At 35.9% G+C, this 21,195-nt stretch overlaps 2 protein-coding genes across 2 annotated transcripts in view; one reads left to right on the forward strand and one right to left on the reverse strand.

The window, feature by feature from the left end:
• Nucleotides 1–21,195, forward strand: part of LOC120539439 (synapsin-3-like) — an 842,044-nt gene that overhangs the window by 438,485 nt on the left and 382,364 nt on the right. The gene's annotated exons all lie outside the window — the stretch shown is intronic.
• LOC120539441 (metalloproteinase inhibitor 3-like) overlaps nt 1–21,195 on the reverse strand; it is a 42,192-nt gene that overhangs the window by 5,636 nt on the left and 15,361 nt on the right. The window contains exons 2-4 of the mRNA XM_039769494.1: nt 2,956–3,038; nt 2,026–2,137; nt 1,349–1,470 (exon numbers count right to left, since the gene is read on the reverse strand). Coding sequence (XP_039625428.1) covers nt 1,349–1,470; nt 2,026–2,137; nt 2,956–3,038 — 317 coding nt within the window. The remainder of the gene's footprint in view (nt 1–1,348; nt 1,471–2,025; nt 2,138–2,955; nt 3,039–21,195) is intronic.

The following is a 21,195-nucleotide window of genomic DNA, read 5'->3' on the forward strand; positions in this document are numbered from 1 at the left end:
GAATCGCCAGTGCACCTAACCTGCATGTCTTTGGACTGAAGAAGCTAGAGCACCCGGAGGAAACCCACACAGACACGGGGAGAACATGCAAACTCCACGCAGGTAGGACCCGGGAAGCGAACAAGTCTCCTAACTGCGAGGCAGCAGTGCTACCCACTGCGCCACCATGCTGCCCTATATTATATTATATTATATTATATTATATTATATTATATTATATTATATTATATTATATTATATTACAAGGAGCATAAAATGTTGGTAGGTTTGTTCGGTCATTATTGTCACATGTACAGAGTATGGTGAAATTCTTATTTGAATGTACTAATCAGTGGGCTAGTAGTTAGTGCTGCTTCTTCACAGGTCCTAATGATAATGTTCATATCAGCATGGTGTTGGTGTGCGGGAATGTCTCACACTCTGCCTTTCTCAGTGTGATTTTTTTATTTTTTATTTATTTATTTGTTTGTTCATTTGTTTTTATTTTCTTGGTGTCCTGTGTGCCTCCATATACTAAAACCATGTGTGTTAGGTTGAATAGACACGTTAAATTGGTGTGGTGTATATATACTTTTGTCCTGTGATTGACTTAAATCCACACCAACAGATATTTATTACTTCTCTTATAATGGATAACTTGTATTTATAGTAGATTCTGAAATGCCCACCCATTTATCAGAAATAGAACATTTAACTTCTAGAAGGCCTTGAGGACTGCAGTTGGAAAGCAATTACTTTAAACAATAAGCCAGTATATATTCTGCTTTGTTAGACATTTTGCATTGCATACAGACCATCATTTTAACAACATAAATATACTATCTACACTGGAAACACTGGTAAAAATATACCTTTTACTGGGATAAATTTTTTTAATGCTGCAATATTTTATTTTTTAAAGTTGCAAAACTTTAGACCTAGCCTTCAACGTTTTGATGAACTCTAAAGAACACTAAAGAATTTCAAGATGTTGATGTATGTCATTGGTTTCTAGTAGTAGTAAAGCAATGGCATCCATTTAAATACCAGAACAGATGACCTGAACAGATGTTGGCAGCTGTTTCCAGTTGAGAAGTATTATTTATGGTGTGTAGCTCAAGCCTGCACGAGCAAGTTGCAGCTGAAGAAACCTGGCCATAAACTGATCTTTTTGTTGTGCTATAAGTTGGAGTGGGGATTCAAGAACAAGGATCAGCCTTCCAAAAACAAGAACAGCTACCTATATCATACTTAATTTCTAATTTGTATTGACAGTTTTCTTGAGTTTGAGTTCTTGATGTGTTGTTGTCCACCTAGAGCTTTGATTACTACCATCGCTTCGTAAAGCAACACAGTTAGGGTCACTCACCCTACAGTTGCAGCCTAGCTGATAGCGATGGTTAAGACCTTTCCTTTGGGCAAGAGTCAGCCTGTCCCACTTCTCATTGAAGTTACAGAGTCCTGTATAGACCTTTCCATCATATACTCTGCCTGTAAGAAGATAAAATTTTGTTAGAAGATGTTGACGGGTTCATGTATTCATCCATCAGTTTCATGGGTATTTCTATCAACAATCCAGTTTCCTGATCAGTTCCCCCTAATATATTTTATCTCTTATCATTTTTTTAAAGCTTTCGTATTAGGTCTGTTGCACTGTTTTTCAAGGTTTCTCGTTTATTCTGTATTCTTTCCATCTGATTTTCCACATTCAAAACAATGTGTGCCCCTCAAAGGCTTCTTGTCTTCTGATACCTATCCTTCTCGTGGTCCATGTCTCTTAACAATACAAGGCTACAGTCAACATCACCCTGTTTTTCAACCCAAGGTTCTTCAGTTTTGTCATTACATTAACATGTAAATATTCTAAAAAAAAATTACAGGAATTTATGCTAAACTATTGAAGAGCACATTGTTTAAATAAAAAAAGATTTTGTGACATCTTAATTTCATTTTAGTACTTTGGATTTTTGAAAACAAAAACAATTTAAATAATGTTCTAACCCTTTCTTGTCATTAAATATAGTACTATAAAGAGGTCAGCCTTACCAGTGATGAGATATTGGTATTTATTCATTTCAAATTTAACTCCGCAGAGACTCTCAGATGCATCTGTGTGAATATACTGGACATGTTTCATTTTGTTAAACCCCTTGTACATCTAGAAAACAAGAAAGAAATTATCAACAGTCACCCTACATGAACTATTATCTCTTTTTATTTAAAATTAAAATTTTTAGCAATTATACCACTGAAAAACAAGTTAAAAGCTTTCACCTAGTCCAGCATACTTGTTTCATCCCTTCTCAGGACTGATCACCAAGGACAGGGGAGAATTCTACCTAAACCACTCTACCTTGTCCTCTACACTGATACTATCCATGTGTTTGGTCTGCTTCTGGTTTATTGGATACCAGCTTATGTAATAAAATAAAAGTACCTCCATACTTTTCCACTTTTTCCTTCTTATTCCTCCCCTTAATGGCTTACTATGCTAATTAAATAGACTTTTCAGTATTATTATTAGAGCTAATTGGTTGTAATTAACTAAAACAGTAGAAATCCAAACAAGATTCACTGATTAATGCTAATGAAGTAAAACGTTAAAGTGTAGTGTCTTTTCAAATGTAGAAGTATGTTGCATGTGAAAAGAGAGAACTAGACCAAGGCTTTACTTCAGACACCTTTTTTCTTTGTTACCTGTGTCAGCATTATTTGACATGCATTTCCTACAGCTCGTCTTTACCACGTCTATCATTTCAAAGGCAAATAAATGCCATTCTGCCATGTAAACTGATCAGACCTGAAAGCTCTTTGAAATGGATCACCATCCAAATGACAAAGGGGTAGATGATCCTTGGCTCTATGTTGGATTCCTCAGGGCAATTGGAGGCATCAGCTTGCTTTTAGTCCAGGTAAGATCATTTTTGTGTTTGAATACAATGTGCATACAGGGTTCAAAGCAACATGACAACTTACTTTCATCTGTTTGACAGTGTAGCGCATTGTACCAAAAGGTCCGTCTTTCAGCAGCTTCTTTCCCACCACCTTGGCTCTGATTACTGCAGAAACAGAATATAAAATGTATAAAATGAGAAGTGTTTTTCATATTTCATACACTTGGAAATATTCAATAGATGCAGTCTTTTTAGTACCCACTGAACAGGATATAGAACCCCTGTGTAGTATAAATGAGACGAGGAGTTACTTGTATACAGATGTTTTGTTAATAGGATCGATTAATTTAAACAAGTTATATAGTTGAAACAATTTGCACAGGTTCTTCACATCTTAACCTGACATTGTTTTGGACACATTTAGTAAATACAGTAGAAAACAACAAGCTTTATTGGACTAAACAGCTATTTCTCAATGAAACATGATTATACTCTTAATGAGACTAACACTTGACATTGTAGATAGTGATGAAGAGTAAGTCATCAAAATCTGTTTCCAAAAGTGGAAAAAGTGTTACGCAAGACAAACTTTTCAAGCAACTTTGTATAAAGCATTTATTTCATTAAATAAATCTGCAGTACTTTAAAATGGTTAGAAAACTCTGAGATTAATTTTCTTCTTAGTGTGTGCTATGGCCAAAAGTCTGATTGTAACTGAACTCTTGCCCTTCTCTTACATCTCTGCTACATTCTGGACATACAGTTTTTATAGGTAAGTCTTTGCTGAAGATTTTCGTTGTTATTAACAGGAGGCAGTAGTCATCAATGTCCAGTAACAGATTTGAAAGCCAAACAATTGCTGAATTATGATTATTAACAGTATATGATTTGGGAATCTTTAAAATATGTAATTTGCTGTACAATCAATAACAATGTTTTGTAAAAAAAGTATGTATTTTTGTGAGCATTTCCATATATAGGTATATATAGGTTCAGTGGAACCTCGGGTCACGAACATCTCTGAACACGTACAAATCGGTTTACGACCAAAAAGTTCGCCAAACTTTTGCATCTGTTCACGACCATACACTCGGGTGACGAAAAAAGCCAGTTTCCCTTCTGGTTAGTACGCGCTTATGATTTTCGCACGTGTTCAGTCTCTCCCTGTGCATTCGCTGTGAACTCTTTGTGCTCTATTTCATTTCCCTTCTGGTTTGTACGCGACGGTGATTTACGCACGTGTTCAGTCTCTCCAGAGTACATTGTTCTCTGTCAGACGTGCATCACACAGAGGGACTTTACCTCAAAACTGTAATCTCCTCTACACCCAGTTCCTCCTCATTACCTTCATGCCAGAACTCGACTCATGCAAGGTTAGTTTTCTTGGTTGTTTATGGTTAGTTTTTATATAAATTACGGATGTTTCAAATGTTCATTTGGTTCCCTGTGCTTAAAACGCATTAATAAAATGTGTTTACAGCGAGCGGTTTGTAAGGCTTTAGCGTGAACTCTTGCAATGTTAGTTTTCTTTGTTCAAGGTTCTCTCATTGTTATTCAATGTTTTTACATTTAGTTTACTATTTCACTTTGCATTCTATGGTATAATTAACTATTTTCATGCTTAAAAATCTTTAAAACAAAATATATTTACATACAGTTTGTACAGTCCGGAACAGATTAATTGTATTTACATACAATCCTATGGGGGAAATTACTTCGGGTCACGACCAAATCGGGTTGCTACCAGAGTTTTGGAACGAATTACAGTCGTGACCCGAGGTTCCACTTCCACTAGTTAATTTCTAGTCGTTGATTAGTCATCATAAATATACACTTTATAATGGTGCTTTTCCAGCATTCACTTTGCTTAAAAGATGCAGTTTCTGACCAGACATCACACACACTATTTCCCACCACTAGCAAAGACCTAATCTGCCAAACTCAGCCCACTGTATGTCTGAAAGCAGCTCTTTAGTGTTTAGTCTGATTATTTATCTGATTTATCATGCTTTACTCATTTCAAATATGATAATGATAGGTCTGAATTCTAAAAGCATGAAAATAATAAAATTATTGCATGTAACATCATTTGGGGCACTTACAGAGAAAAAAGAAATCCATAATAATAAATACATAATTTACTGCTGTCCATCATCATCTTGACAAGTAATTAATGTTAATGAAATTCATATTGCACATCTTGAAAATTTATTTTATGATGTTAAAAGTATTCATTTGCAGGTCAGCCAACAGCTAATCACCTAATGTCCATAAATCACACCAATCATGTGTTATAATCAAATGCTTTCGTTAATACTAATACTTTAAGTAACTTTCTTCTTTGCCAATAAAACTAGCAAACCCATTTGGAATCCATGAAAATAACCATAATTTCATTTATTTCCTCTTGGGTTGGAATTTTGTTCCCAGTTTCTGTCAGATGAAAGTTAACTATCCCAGCCATCCATTTTTATTATGTACTTTTGGAATCAATAGATAAAAGAGTAATGTACTTTTCTGAAAAGGAAATTATGTACCCACAATGAGATATGTGCACTTGAACTATTTTTACTTTGGGAAGTGGAAGAGCGATATGCAGTACCTTAGAATACATGACATAGCTCTTGACTGGAGGCTTGCATTTAATCCATCATATGCGCATGCTGTCTAATTTAAAAACTGTTAATGCAGTTCATTAACTTAAACACGTCTGATGAATCTGGCACATCTTTACTTTTGTTCTATCCTGGTTTGATGCTTGCATGCTTTGTAATGAAAGTGCTCCACACTTGTGTAATAATCAGAAATGAAATTAAGTGTATGTAAGATCAATTACATGGACCTTTATAGCATTCTTATTAACGGCGTCATCTGGGGTAGGCATTTGGATATGTAGGGAGGGCAACTAAATGACCAAATGAGCTAAAGGTGTAATCAGTCAGTCATTGTCTACCCTGCTTAGTCATGAACAGGGTCACTGGGGGTGCTGAAGCATATCTCAGGCAGCTTTGGGCACAAGCCAGGTCCAAATCCTGGACAGGGTGCCACTCCATCTCAGGGTGTAAAACTGTATTTTTACTAATATTTCAATGGGTGGATAGATGACCCTTTCTGGTGGGTACAACCCACACCCTGCAGCCATGCCTGTGATTCTCATTGGTTCAACATAATGTGATTTGCACTTGTCTCCAACTCTATTGCCCAGTGTAGCATCATTACACTTAAAACAGTTTTTTTTAAAACTGGGAACGAGTTAAAAATAAAAAAAAGACTGTGTGGTTTCTATCTGATGTAAAGATGATGCTCAAGTGTTTTAATAAGCAGCACAAATGAATGTGATGATAGGTTTGCTATCTAAATCAGTTTTATTTTGTATCACTGGAAAGAAATTTAGAGGAAAAAAACTGTTGTCAGTGAAAGTACAAATAAATGACATGTGGAGGACACTTTTTGAGAAATGTGTTCTTGTGTTCTCTGTTTTATAGTCGCAACAAAAAAAACACTGAAATAATTTTGCTAGCTAGTCCTCAGTGCACTGTAGTAAATTTGGTAATATATAGAAAGCTAGTAAGATTACATGAACCATACTGATCCCAAGTAAGGTGTTGATCGTAATTTCTTGGGCCTAAAGTTCTGAATGACTGTGCCACTGTATGGCCTGGAGATGTGCCCACAAGATGGAGACATCTTAGACAGCTGCCCACAATGGTAACTCTGTGCTCAAACATTGATTGTGCATCCCCTTTTCTTCCCCTCAGCTGTGTTTCCTTCCCTGCACACATCTGGGAATAAACTTTATTACCACTCTCATTTGTTATTATGTCAAATAATCAGTAGTCACTTCTATTCACATCTCTCAATGCTTTTGTACCATTCGGCTCTTGCCATCAGCTTTTTGTGCTCAGTATTAGAGACTAATACCGTAGCGCTATTCATGTGTTCAGCAAGGCAGACAAATGTGTTAATTAAAGCCTACATTTCAACAGTGTGCCGTATTCAGCTCCAATGAATGGCAAAATTGAGGCAAACTGGAAATGCGGGGAGTTCATTAACTTGAATGAAAAGCAAATGGAGATATGCTGAAAGAGCCTCGTTACTAGTTGAGTAAAGTAGAAGGCAATGTTTTGAACCTGAGATTCTGCGCCGGAGATTAGGACACTTTTTACCATAGGTGACAGATGTGAGTATAAAGACAAGCAGAAGTTGAAAGCATTTCTTTTTTTCAGCAAAATTTTTTTTCTTTTAAATTTGAACTGAAACATTCTCAGCCTGTTGTCCCAGAGTCCTTTTTCTTGATTTTTTCTCCAGCCGCAGCGCATGAACTGACAACATCTGTCAGACTGATATGAACCTCTAAAACAAACCATTGTATATTCTGTATGGTGGATGGATGGTATGCTCAGTTGAAGTGAGAAACTACACTGTCTTTGGAACACTGCAGTTCAGCAAGAAAAATAATCACTTGTGATGATGTGTTGGAATTTTGAAATTAAAACTTCTACTGTAACCTTTTGAAATGTTATGTGCAGAAAACAAATAATAAATGTGTTCATATTGTCATTGGGCTGTTAGGAGTTTTTTATTTCTTTATGTACTTTGTTTTTTCTCCTTATTTATGTCTCTAAGGTCTGATTTTTGTTAGCCAAAGAATTTTGAGTAGTTACCAATGTAAAATAGAATGTGCCCTAAATTTTCCAAGAGTTATAGTGTATTCAGAAAGCAGCAAGAGCAAGTTCAATATATAATATACTGTTTTTGTTTTACTGTCTATCCTTTATTGAATAAAGTTTTTCCTTCTAAGCTAGAAAGGTGAAATTTGATGTACTGATACAAAGACAACCTAAACCAGGAATGGCATAGTAGTGTAGTAATCGCATCATCAAGAGTCTAGTTTTGAATCCCAGCCAGGAACAGTCTGTGTGGAGTCCCACATTCTCCCTTCTGTATATCTGTTTGGGCATTTCTTCTAAAGACGAAAATGTTGGGTGATTTGAACAGTCTAAATTAGCCCGTTGTGGATGAGTATGTGACAATGATCTGCAATAACCTGGTGCCTTGTCCAGGTTTGGTTCCCAACTTAAGCCCAGAGAAATATGCTTTGGATGCTGTAACCCTCAACTGGATTAGGCAGGTACAAAAATGGCTAGTTGGACATTACAAGCCAATAAAAAAATTATGAATAATGGAGCCTTAAATATCCAAAATATTTTAATCCAAGAGGTGTTCAGTATTGTATAAGTTAATAAAACTGAGTATAAGGGTCTTGGTGCTTCTTATCTTCTGAGAAAGATTTCAGTTTTTAGAGACACAAAGGTCAAAATGCAAAGTGATTTAAAAATGTACAAAAACAACATTCTTAAAGAGTTAATATCTGAACATTGCAAACCATTCAAAATCAGTCTTTATTGTGATCAACCAAAGAGTTTGCTTACTATATTGTGTTCATCTCTAAAGTACACTTGTTGAAAAAAAATGTAATTGAAACATTTTGTCTAGCAAAGCCAGCTCTCCTTTCAGTTGTCTTCATAAACATATTTGAGTCAATCTAATGGAAAATCGAAAGGCACACAGTCTTAATTAATAATGTTTTAAAGAAATAAAGCAATTGCCTTTCAGAGAATTAGTTGAATTAAACACAGTGCTTGATGTCTAATTAAGAATTTGGTTGAAATAAAAATCAGCACGTACAGAAGAACTGATTTAGAGTCAACCTGCCATTTTATAGCCCTCAAATGCAATCTGCAATAAACTGGCCCCTTCAACTGATTCACAACACAATCAGAAAGGGAAGTTTGTAAAAACCCACTCGTAAGATTTGCATCTAAGTCTTTGAGGTTAAGGGTATGAAGTGTATGCCTCCTCTCTACCTAACATTATGCCATTCATGTGTAAATTTTATCAGAAGAAAAGCCATAGCTAATACTGGAAATTTAATGTGGACACCTCTTGGGTAACCTTCTCACTCCACACCCAGGTGTCATGGCTCAGACAAGGTTCCTCTCCTGGCTGGAGTTCAAATTCATGTTTTATTTCGTCTTTGTTAATTTCTGGTTCTTTTGTATGTATTAAGTTTATTTGTGTTTATTTGCCATTGTTTGTGTTTTTAAGTTTCAATTCCTCGGGCTATGTTCCAGGTGATTGGCATGTGGCCCTGCTCCCTGGGGGACCACCCACAAAACACAAGCAATGGCAAATTAACACAAATAAACATAATTAATACAAAAGAACCAGAAATGAACAAAGACGAAATAAAGCATGAATTTGAACTCCAGCCAGGGAAGGAACCCTGCCTGAGCCATGACACCAAGTTAGTCCTGACAGACATTCTTTTTGGTTACACTACTTTACTATTAAAATCATTGGCCAACTCTGTTGTCTCATTTCCACAGGTGCCGACATTTGAATTAGAGACCATTTATTGTTTTTGTGGAATCTGCATGTTCTTCCTGTTTACAGATTGTTTTATCTGAACAGCTTGATTAACTCCCACATTCCAAAGATGTCATTGCCAAGAAGATGGCAACAAAATCATAACCCCAAATGTGAGTGAACAGTGCTGCCGGCATAGACTTTGTCTTTCCATGATCTTGTAACTGTAAAATAAATTAATGGTAAACAATGCAGCACTGTCTGCACAGCAATTTGAGATAGAACTGGCAGAGTATTTGTATTCGTTTACTATGGACCTGATGCAACATTTTTGTTGTTTTAGTTATCTTTAATTATTATGATTTACTCCTAATACTTGCCCCACTATTTTGAATGTCATGCTTACTCAAGACATACTAAACACATATTAAGAATGAACAAATACCAACATTTTTTTTTTCAAATAATGTCATTATTTGGTCCAATTCTGCTTAAAACACAGGCACTCTGGGATGATTCCATTCATGTAAGCATATCATTATACTCTGTTTTGGCATAGCATTATGTAACCAGATGTGGTGGCAAATCTCTCTATTATAAAAAAAAATCTTGGAAGGCTTGGAAGGAGATGATACGTGATCTTCTCGGAAGACAATTTAACATCCTGTGAGAGGCAATTTAATGTCACGCGTGACAAGGCAGTGAGATAAAAGGACAGCTGCTGTACAGGCTTTTAAATGATCAACGCGCAGCGCGAGAAGCAGAACGCGCAGCTTGGCAGCAGAAACACAGCAGCTGATCAGACCGCATTTTCTCAGCGTGCATTCAGCTCACACCCCAAATCCCACCTTGACAATACGAGCAGCTGAGACGCGAAGTGGCTGGAGCATAGCGCGCCCCATGGCAGGGATGGGAGGGGGTGGGCAAGCGAAGCGAGCAGGGGGCTAAGCCCCCTAGTTCTATAAATAATTATGAACATTAATAGGAGTTTTTGATTAATAAAAAAAGTGAGCGTTTCATTAACAACAGAGCACAGCTTGTTTCCTTTAGTAGCTTGCGAGCAAAGTTGATGTATGCTGCAGCAGTTGTCCTAAGTTCACAGCTCTATCTTTTGGTACAGTACATCTGATCAGGCCACTAGTATTACAAATGCACTGTTTAAGAAGTTTTCTTCCATTTTACAAGCTTTAATGGTTAACCTTGCTTGACAGCTGCACAACTGAAAATAAAATCACATAACACAAAGTCAGACTGTGATAAGGGCAAATCAACATTATTTGTTGAACATTTGAATAGGACTGCTTTGTTACATCTAAAGGATAGAATAGGCCATTTTAGATACAATTTGAGTGGTCACTGTGAACACTGTAATTACTTTAATAATTGTTTATGATCACTATTACATGCACATGCCTTTGTGCTTGATGTCAGTGGGACGGGCTCCTGCTTGTGCTTTTGTCATAAATTAGATTAAGAAAGTTTAAGAATGTTATGATAAACTTAAATTTTCCCAACAGCCATAAATATATGCATTTGTCTTTAATTCTATAGACATAGGAACTGTAGAACTGTAATTTGTACAGAAATAATCGTAAAACAGTTTGATTCTCCATATCTTTCATATTACTGTGACACGCATTACCTGCATTTCAAGTCACATGAATAATTTAGAAGTAAAAATACCGTAAGAGAAACTGAGAAGGTGAGAAGATGTCTTTCCTATTCAGGCTTTTCAAAGAGAATGAACTCTTGGCTCCCAAAATCCTCTGGATTCTTCCCCTGCTCTGTATGTCTGTGGTTTTCTCCATTGCTGTACCTTTGCAGACACTGGTTTCCTGCTGGAAAGCCAGGTATCATTTAGCCCTGCTGCTGTCTCTTAGGAATTTCTCAGGCAGGAAAATATTATAAGTATTCACTTGCCTTTGTAAAAGCATGCCCGTTAAAAGTGTGTTCACCCTATTTTGATTAAAAGTCACAAATGTTTAACGGAATAATACTGGTTATATTGTTAATTATTGTCCTCAATTGTGGGATTATTTTTAGTACGGTAGATCCATTCTTTTTTTTCTTTTTTTTAATTCAACCATGTGTTGACAAGTTTTGTTGGGCTAAATGAATGAATGGTGTGTTGTAATCAAAACTAGTGGAATGTTCTGATGCAATATTGGTTTGTAACATTAATTCCCTCATTTTATGAGCCTCGTAATTTAATTGAAGATTGTGGGAATCAGAAGCCTATCAAGGCAGCATTGGGTACAAGAGAGACATCAGTTTTAAGTGGAGCACTGGTTCATCTGAGGTCACAGTCACACACATTTACACTTACAAGGCTGATATTAAGTTGCCAACTAAGCCTAATCTAGATGTCTTTGGGATGTAGTACCTGGGAATAATCAAATTGGACCAGAAAAGAACATGCAAACTCACAGAAACTGTGAATGGACTGGGGTTCAATATGAGTTTCCTGGAGTTGTGAGGCAGCAATACTGACCATTATACCATTTTAGGTGTAGTAGGTCAGCAGATAAAACTTGGAACAGTTAGTGTTCTATTTGGGTATTTTTCTTCTTCCAGTAAATTACATGGTAAAAAATTCTTAATTGAAAATGTCTGCTGGTGATATAACCTCTCCTGTCCTTCATTGTTTTAAATATGTCATTTTGTCCCTAACAATTTTTTAAGTTGTGCCAAATCTAAACCACATCGATTACTCTCAGAGATCTTCTAGAGGGCCACTTTTAACACCTAAAGGAAACAAAACACATTACTTGCACTTTCCTTCTAGGAACAACCTTGTCTCAATACTTAAAGTGTTTCCTTAAATAAACATAGAGTTTCATAGAAAATCTCCTATGAATATTAGAAGTACCAAATGTTAGCAGCATTTATGCTCTCCCCAACCTTTCAAACTGAAGGTGACTACTCTGTATGCTGTAAATCAGTTCAAACATAAGATAATATTTTATTACTTTTAATTTTGTTTACTCCAGTTTTGGATTATAGAAGATTGCAGCTGACCCCAGCAGTATGAAAAATACAGTGATGTGAATTAATTAAATTATATTTTGTTTGTTCTGGGACATATTTATATCTTATATCTGTTATAGGGCTAATAGGTCATGCTAAAAATGGCACAAGCTAATGGTTATTGTATTGCTGTTACTAGTCACCAGCATGTTTAGGTTTTATGCAAGGCAAAGTTGGCATTAAATAGGCGATTCTCAAATTTATCAACTAGCAAGTGTGCTATAGTAGTTAAGTCACGTGCGTTTTCTTAGACAGCCTTTATGGTATTAAATTGAGTGGCCCAGTGTTCCTCAATGTATTGCTTGGGATTCTCACAAGGAAAAAGTGGTTCCATAAAGGTCATAGATGGATTTACTGTCCATAGTAGTTAAATCAAAAAGAAATATAACTGTCCACACTGAATAAAAGTATTCAGCTTGTTTGTTTTTTAATATTGTATTGTAATGGCTTGCGCCTTATTCCCTGTTAGCTTGCTTTGTCAGCTAAAGCAGTCAAAGAACAAACACTGTAAAGAGCAGCATGCTGTTTTTCCCTTTTTTTCCCACAGCAGCTAGTAGTGTTACAGATTTGTGTATCATATAGACATTCTAAGAAATATTGACCATTGCAGTAAATAGAAAGGCAAGAAGGAAAGACTAATATGGCGTTGTCCAACGGTGTCCAACTTGAAATCACATCATGGACAAAGAAAAGGCTATGATGTGTGGTTTTACTGGAGATTTATTTAGGCTAACAAAAATTCTACTAAAAAAAAGTGTCATCTACGGAAGAAGAGTATTAGAAGAAACATGAGTGGAACTCAGAAGAAAGATGTAGTACAGAAAGAAAAAAAAATCAGTGTTTACAGTATTATAGCATTTTTGCTACAGGACCAAGGATATTGGTGAAATGCATGCATTGGTGGTGCTTGCCTTGAGATTTTCACTAGAAACCTGAGTAACAAAACAAATCCTTTCCAAAATATAAACAGCACAGCTGACCATAATGTGATAAAACAATAGAAGAGAGTATGTGACCAAACACTAACTAAAGTATTATTCTCAGAAAGTTATGTGAGAAGGCTGACTGTAGATGCGCAGAAATAAATCACTGATGGCTTCACCTTTTCATATCACAAAGAACATGGTGCTAGAGTATTCAGTTTACAGCACTTAGCTTTTCATAGTTGTTCACTGGCCATTACCCAGGGATGCTTCAGCAAATTGTTTTTCCACTGTCACAACATAGTGAATTGTTCTATAGTTCATATATAGTTCACATCACCTTGGACACCACTGCAGATATATAAGCAAAAGATATTATAAAAAAAGAAAAGGTGTATGCCATATAATTTTACTTAGACCTTTGTTGTAATTTCCGTGGTGAGTGTGGCACACAAATTGTTATAACAGCAGGGGCAATCAACCTCTGCAACCAAAGATAATTTTTTGGTACTTATTTTCAGTTCATCTAAGCAGCACAGTGATACTCTTACCATTTGTGACTTTGCACAGTGCTTATGTGTCACTGATCAAGGCAGAAAAATTATGTCAGTATTTTTCTCCATTATAATACTATTTCTGTTTCTTTTTTAATTAACCCTTTTGCAAAAGTAAAAAAGGCTTAATACAATGAAGAATGTCAGCCTTTGTGTGTTTCCTTTTAGTCCGTACTTCAGAAAGATGCACCAGCTAATGTTAAAGGTGTTTCATATTTCTTTGAAATAAGTGCTGTCTGGCTGTCTGTATAATCTCACTAGTGTTGCCTTGTTGACCGAGTCCACAGTGCTGTGTAGTCAGAAAATTTTGAATGTGTGTGACCTGGATCAAGAGCTGTGGATGGCCTGTTTGTTCACGTAATATAATTGTGGCCTGTCAGCCCTCTTGGATGCCTTTAGCATCATCCTTCAGGGAAAAGGGAACAATTTTTTCCAGCATATTCACAACCTACACTTTAGATAGATGGATAAATAAATACAAAGAATGAATGAAAAAAAAAACTTTTTAATTTGTCCAAATTAGGGTATTTAGCTTTTTACAGAAACTCAAGAAATAGTATAAAAGACAACAATAACCATCCCCTTCAAACACACACACAAATTATAAACAAGAAAACTTCTGCCTTGGCTAAAGATAAGAGAGCCCTAGTGGTGTTTCTTCTGAATAGTATATTATTGCTGAAACTGCTCAGTGTTAGTGTGTCAAAGAGAGGACGTGCAACATTGTTGATAATTGCACTCAGTTTTGTTTTAATTCTTTTCTCCACATCTATCTCCATCAGATTGAGATTGAATCCCATAACTAAGCCTGCCTTCTTATGTAGCTTGTTGATTCAGGGGGTCTCACTTGAAATTATATTAACAGCCCAGCAGAGTGATGAGATCTTTATTCATCCATCCATCCGTCCATTATCCAACCCGCTATATCCTAACTACAGGGTCATTATTCAACATCCCAAAATTCTTAATATAACTTTATTTTTTTACCAGAAACTTTTTTTTTACCTTTTTAAAATATAATTTGGACAACAAAACACAACAGCTCACCCATTTTAAATAAGATGGTGTCTACCATGTAACCAGCTGATAAATGTGCGGAATCAGGGCTGCAATAGCAAAGCATTTACTGAATCCAGTATGATGCTAGTGGTGAATGTCATATCCAATGATGCAATGGAAAATGAATGTGAAAAACTAAAGTTCACTAAATTACCGTAAGTAGAAATTATCAAAAATACTCTGAAATTGTCCTCAAAGATTGACTGGTAGTTTTCCTTTCAGTGAAATTCCTACTCACTAAATTGGTCTATAAATTTAAATAACCAGTGGGTTCTTTTTGTCTACAGGACAAAATTTGAGGGAAAAAGTTCCTGAGTCCTACAGATACTCTGGTTTTCCTTATTTTTTCAATGATCATGGCTCATTATTGAAATTATTTAAACCTTCTAATCAGCTAGATGAGATGATGTTCACCTTTTCTAAATTGCTGCTAGCAAGCTCCCCACAGAGGATTCACTGTTGTTTTGTAGAATTAAACATAAAAAAATACAAATATCTCTTATGTTAGACCATACCTATTCTGTTTGCTCTTCTTCTGCCTTGTGAACATCTTAGGTCAATAATGACTTAAATTACCAGATATAATAAATAACTTTATAGGCAAGCTGAAAGATGTATGAAATTAACATGTTGACCTTAAGAGTCACCTACAATCATCTGATGATTATGTTGTTGTGTTAAATTAATGTGTGAGCTGTTTGGTAATGGTGATTACTTCACCAATATCCTTGGTCCTGTACCAAATACTAGAAAAATTTAATAAATTGAATATACAATAATAAACTACTGTTAATTTTTTAATAAAATACAATATACAGCAAGTATGGAAATTTGGTAAATAATATAAAGAAATGAGAATTTGTTTCCAATGTTAAACAATAATAAAAATGCCAGGGGCATATACAGTATGTCAAGATTGATTTATGCCATCACACACATATGCAAAATCTTGTTAGAAGTACTGTAGTTTTGACGTCTTGCTATATCTTTGCACGGTGAGTGGAAAAGGAGTGTTTTTTAAAAAAAAAAAATATGGCAAGTAAAAAACATAAGGCAGGTGGGCCACACCTGACAGGAACCTATTACCGCTACTGATAAATTTCATATATTTTAAAAACATGTCAGCTTTCCCTCTGGTGTTTAATTCTTCAAACACCTCAGTTCTGGGAGTGTTTCATCCAGTGTAAACTCAGCCAGGGCAGGGTGTGTGAGACCAGTACCTCACTACAGTGCCATTTCAAATTTTATAGCTACTCTGTTAAAATGTTCAGGCTATGGCCCAGAAGTGGAAATCACAAAGCCGAAGTATACTTTAGCTTACCTACTAAGCCTCATTAAGTCTTGTCAATATCCCACTTCCTGCATACCTTTGTCTCAGGGCCCTAACTCATTAAAAGTGACAGAGCATGAATGTCACCTGTTCTCTTCAAAAATGCTCAGCATGCAAGAGGGATCCAAAATGGAATGATTAATGTGGAATTTCCTTCTAAGGGTAATTTATAGTTGGCTTGTAATCAAATGAAATGTAAGAGGAGTTTAAAATTGAAGTCCGACACAAATTTTATCATTGAGTTCTGAAAAGTTGGCAAAGTAGACAAATTTTACCCCTGGGTCCATGAATAATTAGATCTTGAATCGATCAACTGAGTGTTGCTCAATGAAAGCTGACAAGTTTCCTGAAGAACTATTATTCGGATAAACATTTTAAACAAAATCCATGGGTGATGGAATTGGTATTCATGACAGCAGAAGATTCAAAAGGCTGTGACACACTGATCAAATTGTTAGATGTGCACAAGTCAAAACTTATAAATTTTTTGTGCACAATCATACATATAATTCTATTTTTCCGCAGGTATAAATTGCTAAGTAACTTTAATCCTAACTTTAGCTGCCGCCTTACACCACAAGATGCACCCCAGGTTTGAAAATCAGATGTATGAATTGCTGCGATGCCTCAAGGACGAATCTATAATTTTCTGTTATTGTTTATAATTTGTTTAGAAGAAATTGTGCAATTTTGTGTTAGTTTTGACATTGCATTGTGCTTAGTGTTGTTCAATGACAAAATTATATCCATTTTCTATAATGTTATATAGTAAAAGGGGAGAAAAAATAATTGTGCCACCGTTAAGCACATTTCTGTATATACATAATAGGGGGACAACAAGGCTGAAAGACTGAGAGCCTGCTGCTTTATCTGAAGACATGCTCATTCACTTGGGTTAGAGGGTATGTGCTGCGTCTCAACTGTGTGAACCGCTGGTGACTGACTCAGAGCCACCATTTTGGCAGCCAGTCTGTCTCTTTGAGGTTTCCCATTCTCACTCACACTGGGCCTAATTGCCTTTTACTGTTTTACTTGAAATATGTGTAGCATATTTTATGTAGGATTGCACAATGGTACAGTGGTCAGGTTGTGCTGCTTCACAACTCCAGAGCACTAGGATTTAAATTATTTTTCTGTGGAGACTAGGGTTTTCCTTACTAAATCCTAAAGAAAAATTTATAAATTAATTGGTCTAATATGAGTCAATAGGTATCTGTGTGTAACCTATAATTAGACTGCCATGGTCGCCAGGATTGTTTCCACTTAAAATGGATGGGTGGTCTCTTTCATAGGCCAGTTCAGAGTTGCTGTATATGTTTGAGATGTGGAAGGAAACCACCGTCCCCAAACAGTGTGATATCTTGAACTTAACTATACAGATGCGCAGTAATTGAACCTGGAAAATTTCATATGCCCTAAAGTGAAATACTATTGAGTGCATTTAGTGAAAGAAATTCCAGGTTAAGAACAGCAGAAGAATAAGCATTAATCACTTTGTTAGTCTAGCCTGAGTGATGAAAATGATCAAATAAAACAGGCAGGTGAAACAGAACAAAAAGCTTACTAATGAGGCGTGCAGTTGAGGAGGATAAGAGATAAATGTGTATTAAATCCACTTTGGTTCATACCTTAGTTCCAGGTAGAACTCAGGTTCCTCGACTGGGAAATCTCAGTTAAAAATAATAATATATATAATTACCTGAACTACAGACATCTTAGTAAAGCACTTTAAAAGTATGAGGAACTCCATGATACCAGTCTTTTTCAAGATTTGTTTTCTGCTTTTACGATGCTGTTGTGCTTCACGTGATAAGTATTGTAATGTAATCCATATTTAATACATGTGCATTATAAGGTAAACCTCTCTTGTTTAGTTGTTTTAACTTACTACATACTGTTGCAGGGTTTAATAGTGGTCTTGGCACCTTCACAAAGACCATTATTATCCCACCTCATCATCTATGCCAATAGGCAACATGTACAAGAGGCAGGACCTTCATCTATACAAGCTTGTGACCGCCTCATTTATGGGAAATGATTGTAAACCCCAGTGAATATCTCAAATGGAGTTCAACAGAATGCCCAGTCAGTTCCAGACACACTTTAGTCAATTCAGTGTAGAGCTCATGCATCTCTGGGCATTGAAAGGCATCATAGACTAGTTATTGTTCAGTCTCTCGTGGTTGAAAGCCACTTGTCCCTCTGAATTGGATGTTGAAAGCTTAAATTACCAGGCTGGAGACTCATTCATCATTTGAATTTATGAAGACAAATCACTCTACCTGTTAGAAATGACAATTCACAAGAATATCTGTGGTTCAGTGGAAGAAGGTAAGTAGATGCTGAGAATAGCATCAGTATGACACAGAAAAAAGCAGCAGGTATAAATATTCATCTGATACAAGAATTATTATCTTGCATTGACATACTGCAACACTTTTATGTGAAACAGTGTTAAAAAAAAAAAACATTTTGACCCTTGTGGTTTTGGCCAGTAACCATGCAGAAAGGGTGCCACAGATGTGTGTCTAGTGCATCTTTCTACTTTGTCTCTTGTGCCCATCAGTTACTGAATTACATAAGACTCCCTGCTCTTCATGCCTTTGCGTAAAATGATACCCAGTTCTATAAACAGCGCTGGCATAAAGTCACCATTTGTCTTTGGGTGTGCTGTTTGTATAGGCTAATCTCTATTTCTTGTGATGACAGCCAAATAACTGTCATTTCTTTTTTGAAATGTGCTATACCAAAAAATGATAAACACCAATATCCATCTATCCATCCAACTCTTTTTTTTTTTTAACCCAATTTTTTCATTACAGGGTTATAGAGTCCTTTTCACTGGTTGCAGTGTTAGCCAAATTTGTACACACGCTCACACACACACAAATTATTAAAGTCATTCTGGGGCACTTAAGAGTCACCAAGTAACCTAAAGTGCCTGTCATTGACATGGAAGAAAACCAGACTACACAAAGAAAACCCATGCTGACGCAGGAAGAATGTGCATACTTCACACAGACAACAGCTCGGCAGGGATTCATGGGAAAGCTTGGCTAATACAGCCCAACATGCACATTTTTGGGACATAGGATCGCAAGAAAATCCAATTGTACATGCAGTTAACACATTTTAAACTCCAGATAGACAGTCCCTAGGCAAGGAATTCAGCTCATGACACCTGATGATGTAGGACAGTAAGGTTGACCACTGTACACCATACCCAGAATTAATACTATGAAAGGTTCCCACAGTTTGCTTTGTACACAAAATTTAAATAAAAAAATATTTGAATATGAAAAGAACAGCATAAGCACACTTGTTAATATTTTCAATAGATCCTTATGATCTACCTTACATTTTCTGAACTTGTTTTTTTCTAATTACATGGCCATGTGCAGCTGAAGTAATATTACTATAGTAACCTTTAAATCTCAACTTGGCATTTTGTTAAGTTTGGAAATAGACATTTATAAGACAGATTTGAATAAATGGTTACCTTTCTGATATTCTTATGAAACTCATCTTTAAATTGCATGCCAGCAAAGCAAATTACTACTCATTCACACCTGATCAATTTAGAGTTGTTAGTTAACTGAATGTACACATCTTTGGGCTACTAGTGGACATTTTAGAGTCTGAAGGAAATGCAACAAAAAGGAGGTGAACATGCTAGCTCCACACAGATACTGATGACTGAACCCAGGTCCCTGGAGTTGTCAGGGAGCAGTATTACACACACGGCAACCTTTTCAGATTGAGACTAAAAATAATAAAACTGTGATTTTTAGAATTGGCAGCTTTTTTTTATTCAGATTATTTTTTTTACCTATTAAGATTTTTGTGTGGATGTTTGTAAATGAAAGCTCATTGGTATTGACTTTAAGATGAAAGTGGAGAAATATGGACTACAGAGCTGAGCCTCAGATAGACTTGACTTTAAAAACAATTGGCTGATAATTTTAGAGATTATTGCTTTTTATTCACTCAACATTTTGCCAAATGGTAGCTACTGTTCAAGGTGTTAAGAGAGGAGTACTTTATTAGTTAACCTGCTATACCGTCTGATTGAAAGAGCTGTTTCAATGCACAGTGCCTGCCAAACAAGGAAGCAATTAAAACTACAGAGCAGAAACCAAGTCTTGTGGGAGCTCTGTCATGAGTCTGAACAGAGGGTGAACTTGTGTCGACTGGCAGCAGGGAGCAGCTCCCCCACTCCATGTGACAAGAAGTGATTCATTTTAAATGACTATTTTCTTCCTTTTTTAACACAATTTACTGTATTTATATTTGTATTGGATGCAATGATCCAAACAGAGCTTGAAGCCACACTTGTACAGTAAAAGAGATTCTGGTTTAATATAAGAGAGAAAACATGAGGTATTTATCCATTCAACGTGTAACCAATTTATTCCATTTTAAGGTCACAGGAATGCTAAACATTTAAATTGTGTCCTGTTCTGGACCAGCATGCTGTCCAGGGTGGGTTTGTACCTTACACCTGATGCTGCTATAGTAGACTCCTGCTGCACATGACTCTGGTTTGGCAGAACTGAGTTCAGAAAATGGATAGTTGGATATATACATATATATATATGTTATGGGGCATTGTGATATATTATATATATTTGCTATATTGTGCTTTTCCATATTTTCTTATTAGTGAAACACAGTGGTGCATTGGGGGTAAAGTTGCCACCTTAAACAGCCTAGGTATCAGAACAATTCCCATGTGAAGTTTCTTTCGGGTATCTACTTTTCATTTTTTGCATGGGTGTTTTGTTAGGGCTAATTGTGAAAAAGAACCTGTCTATAATTAATTCTATTAAGTTTATTTTTGTATAGCACTAAGTTCAGGGTAAAAATAAGTTCACTGGTAAATACAATTACAAACTTTTCAAATTGCTAATTACATAATGAATACACATAAAGACACAGATTTCTACATGTACAAGAAATAAAAACAGCTCCAAACTAATTAACGCAGAGTAAATTGAACTTATCAGTCTGTTGACATAATTGATGGGAGTAGTTACAAAAGACAGTAATCCATTACAAAG

The sequence above is a fragment of the Polypterus senegalus genome, chromosome 11 (genome assembly GCF_016835505.1).
Source record: "Polypterus senegalus isolate Bchr_013 chromosome 11, ASM1683550v1, whole genome shotgun sequence".
NCBI lineage: Eukaryota > Metazoa > Chordata > Cladistia > Polypteriformes > Polypteridae > Polypterus > Polypterus senegalus.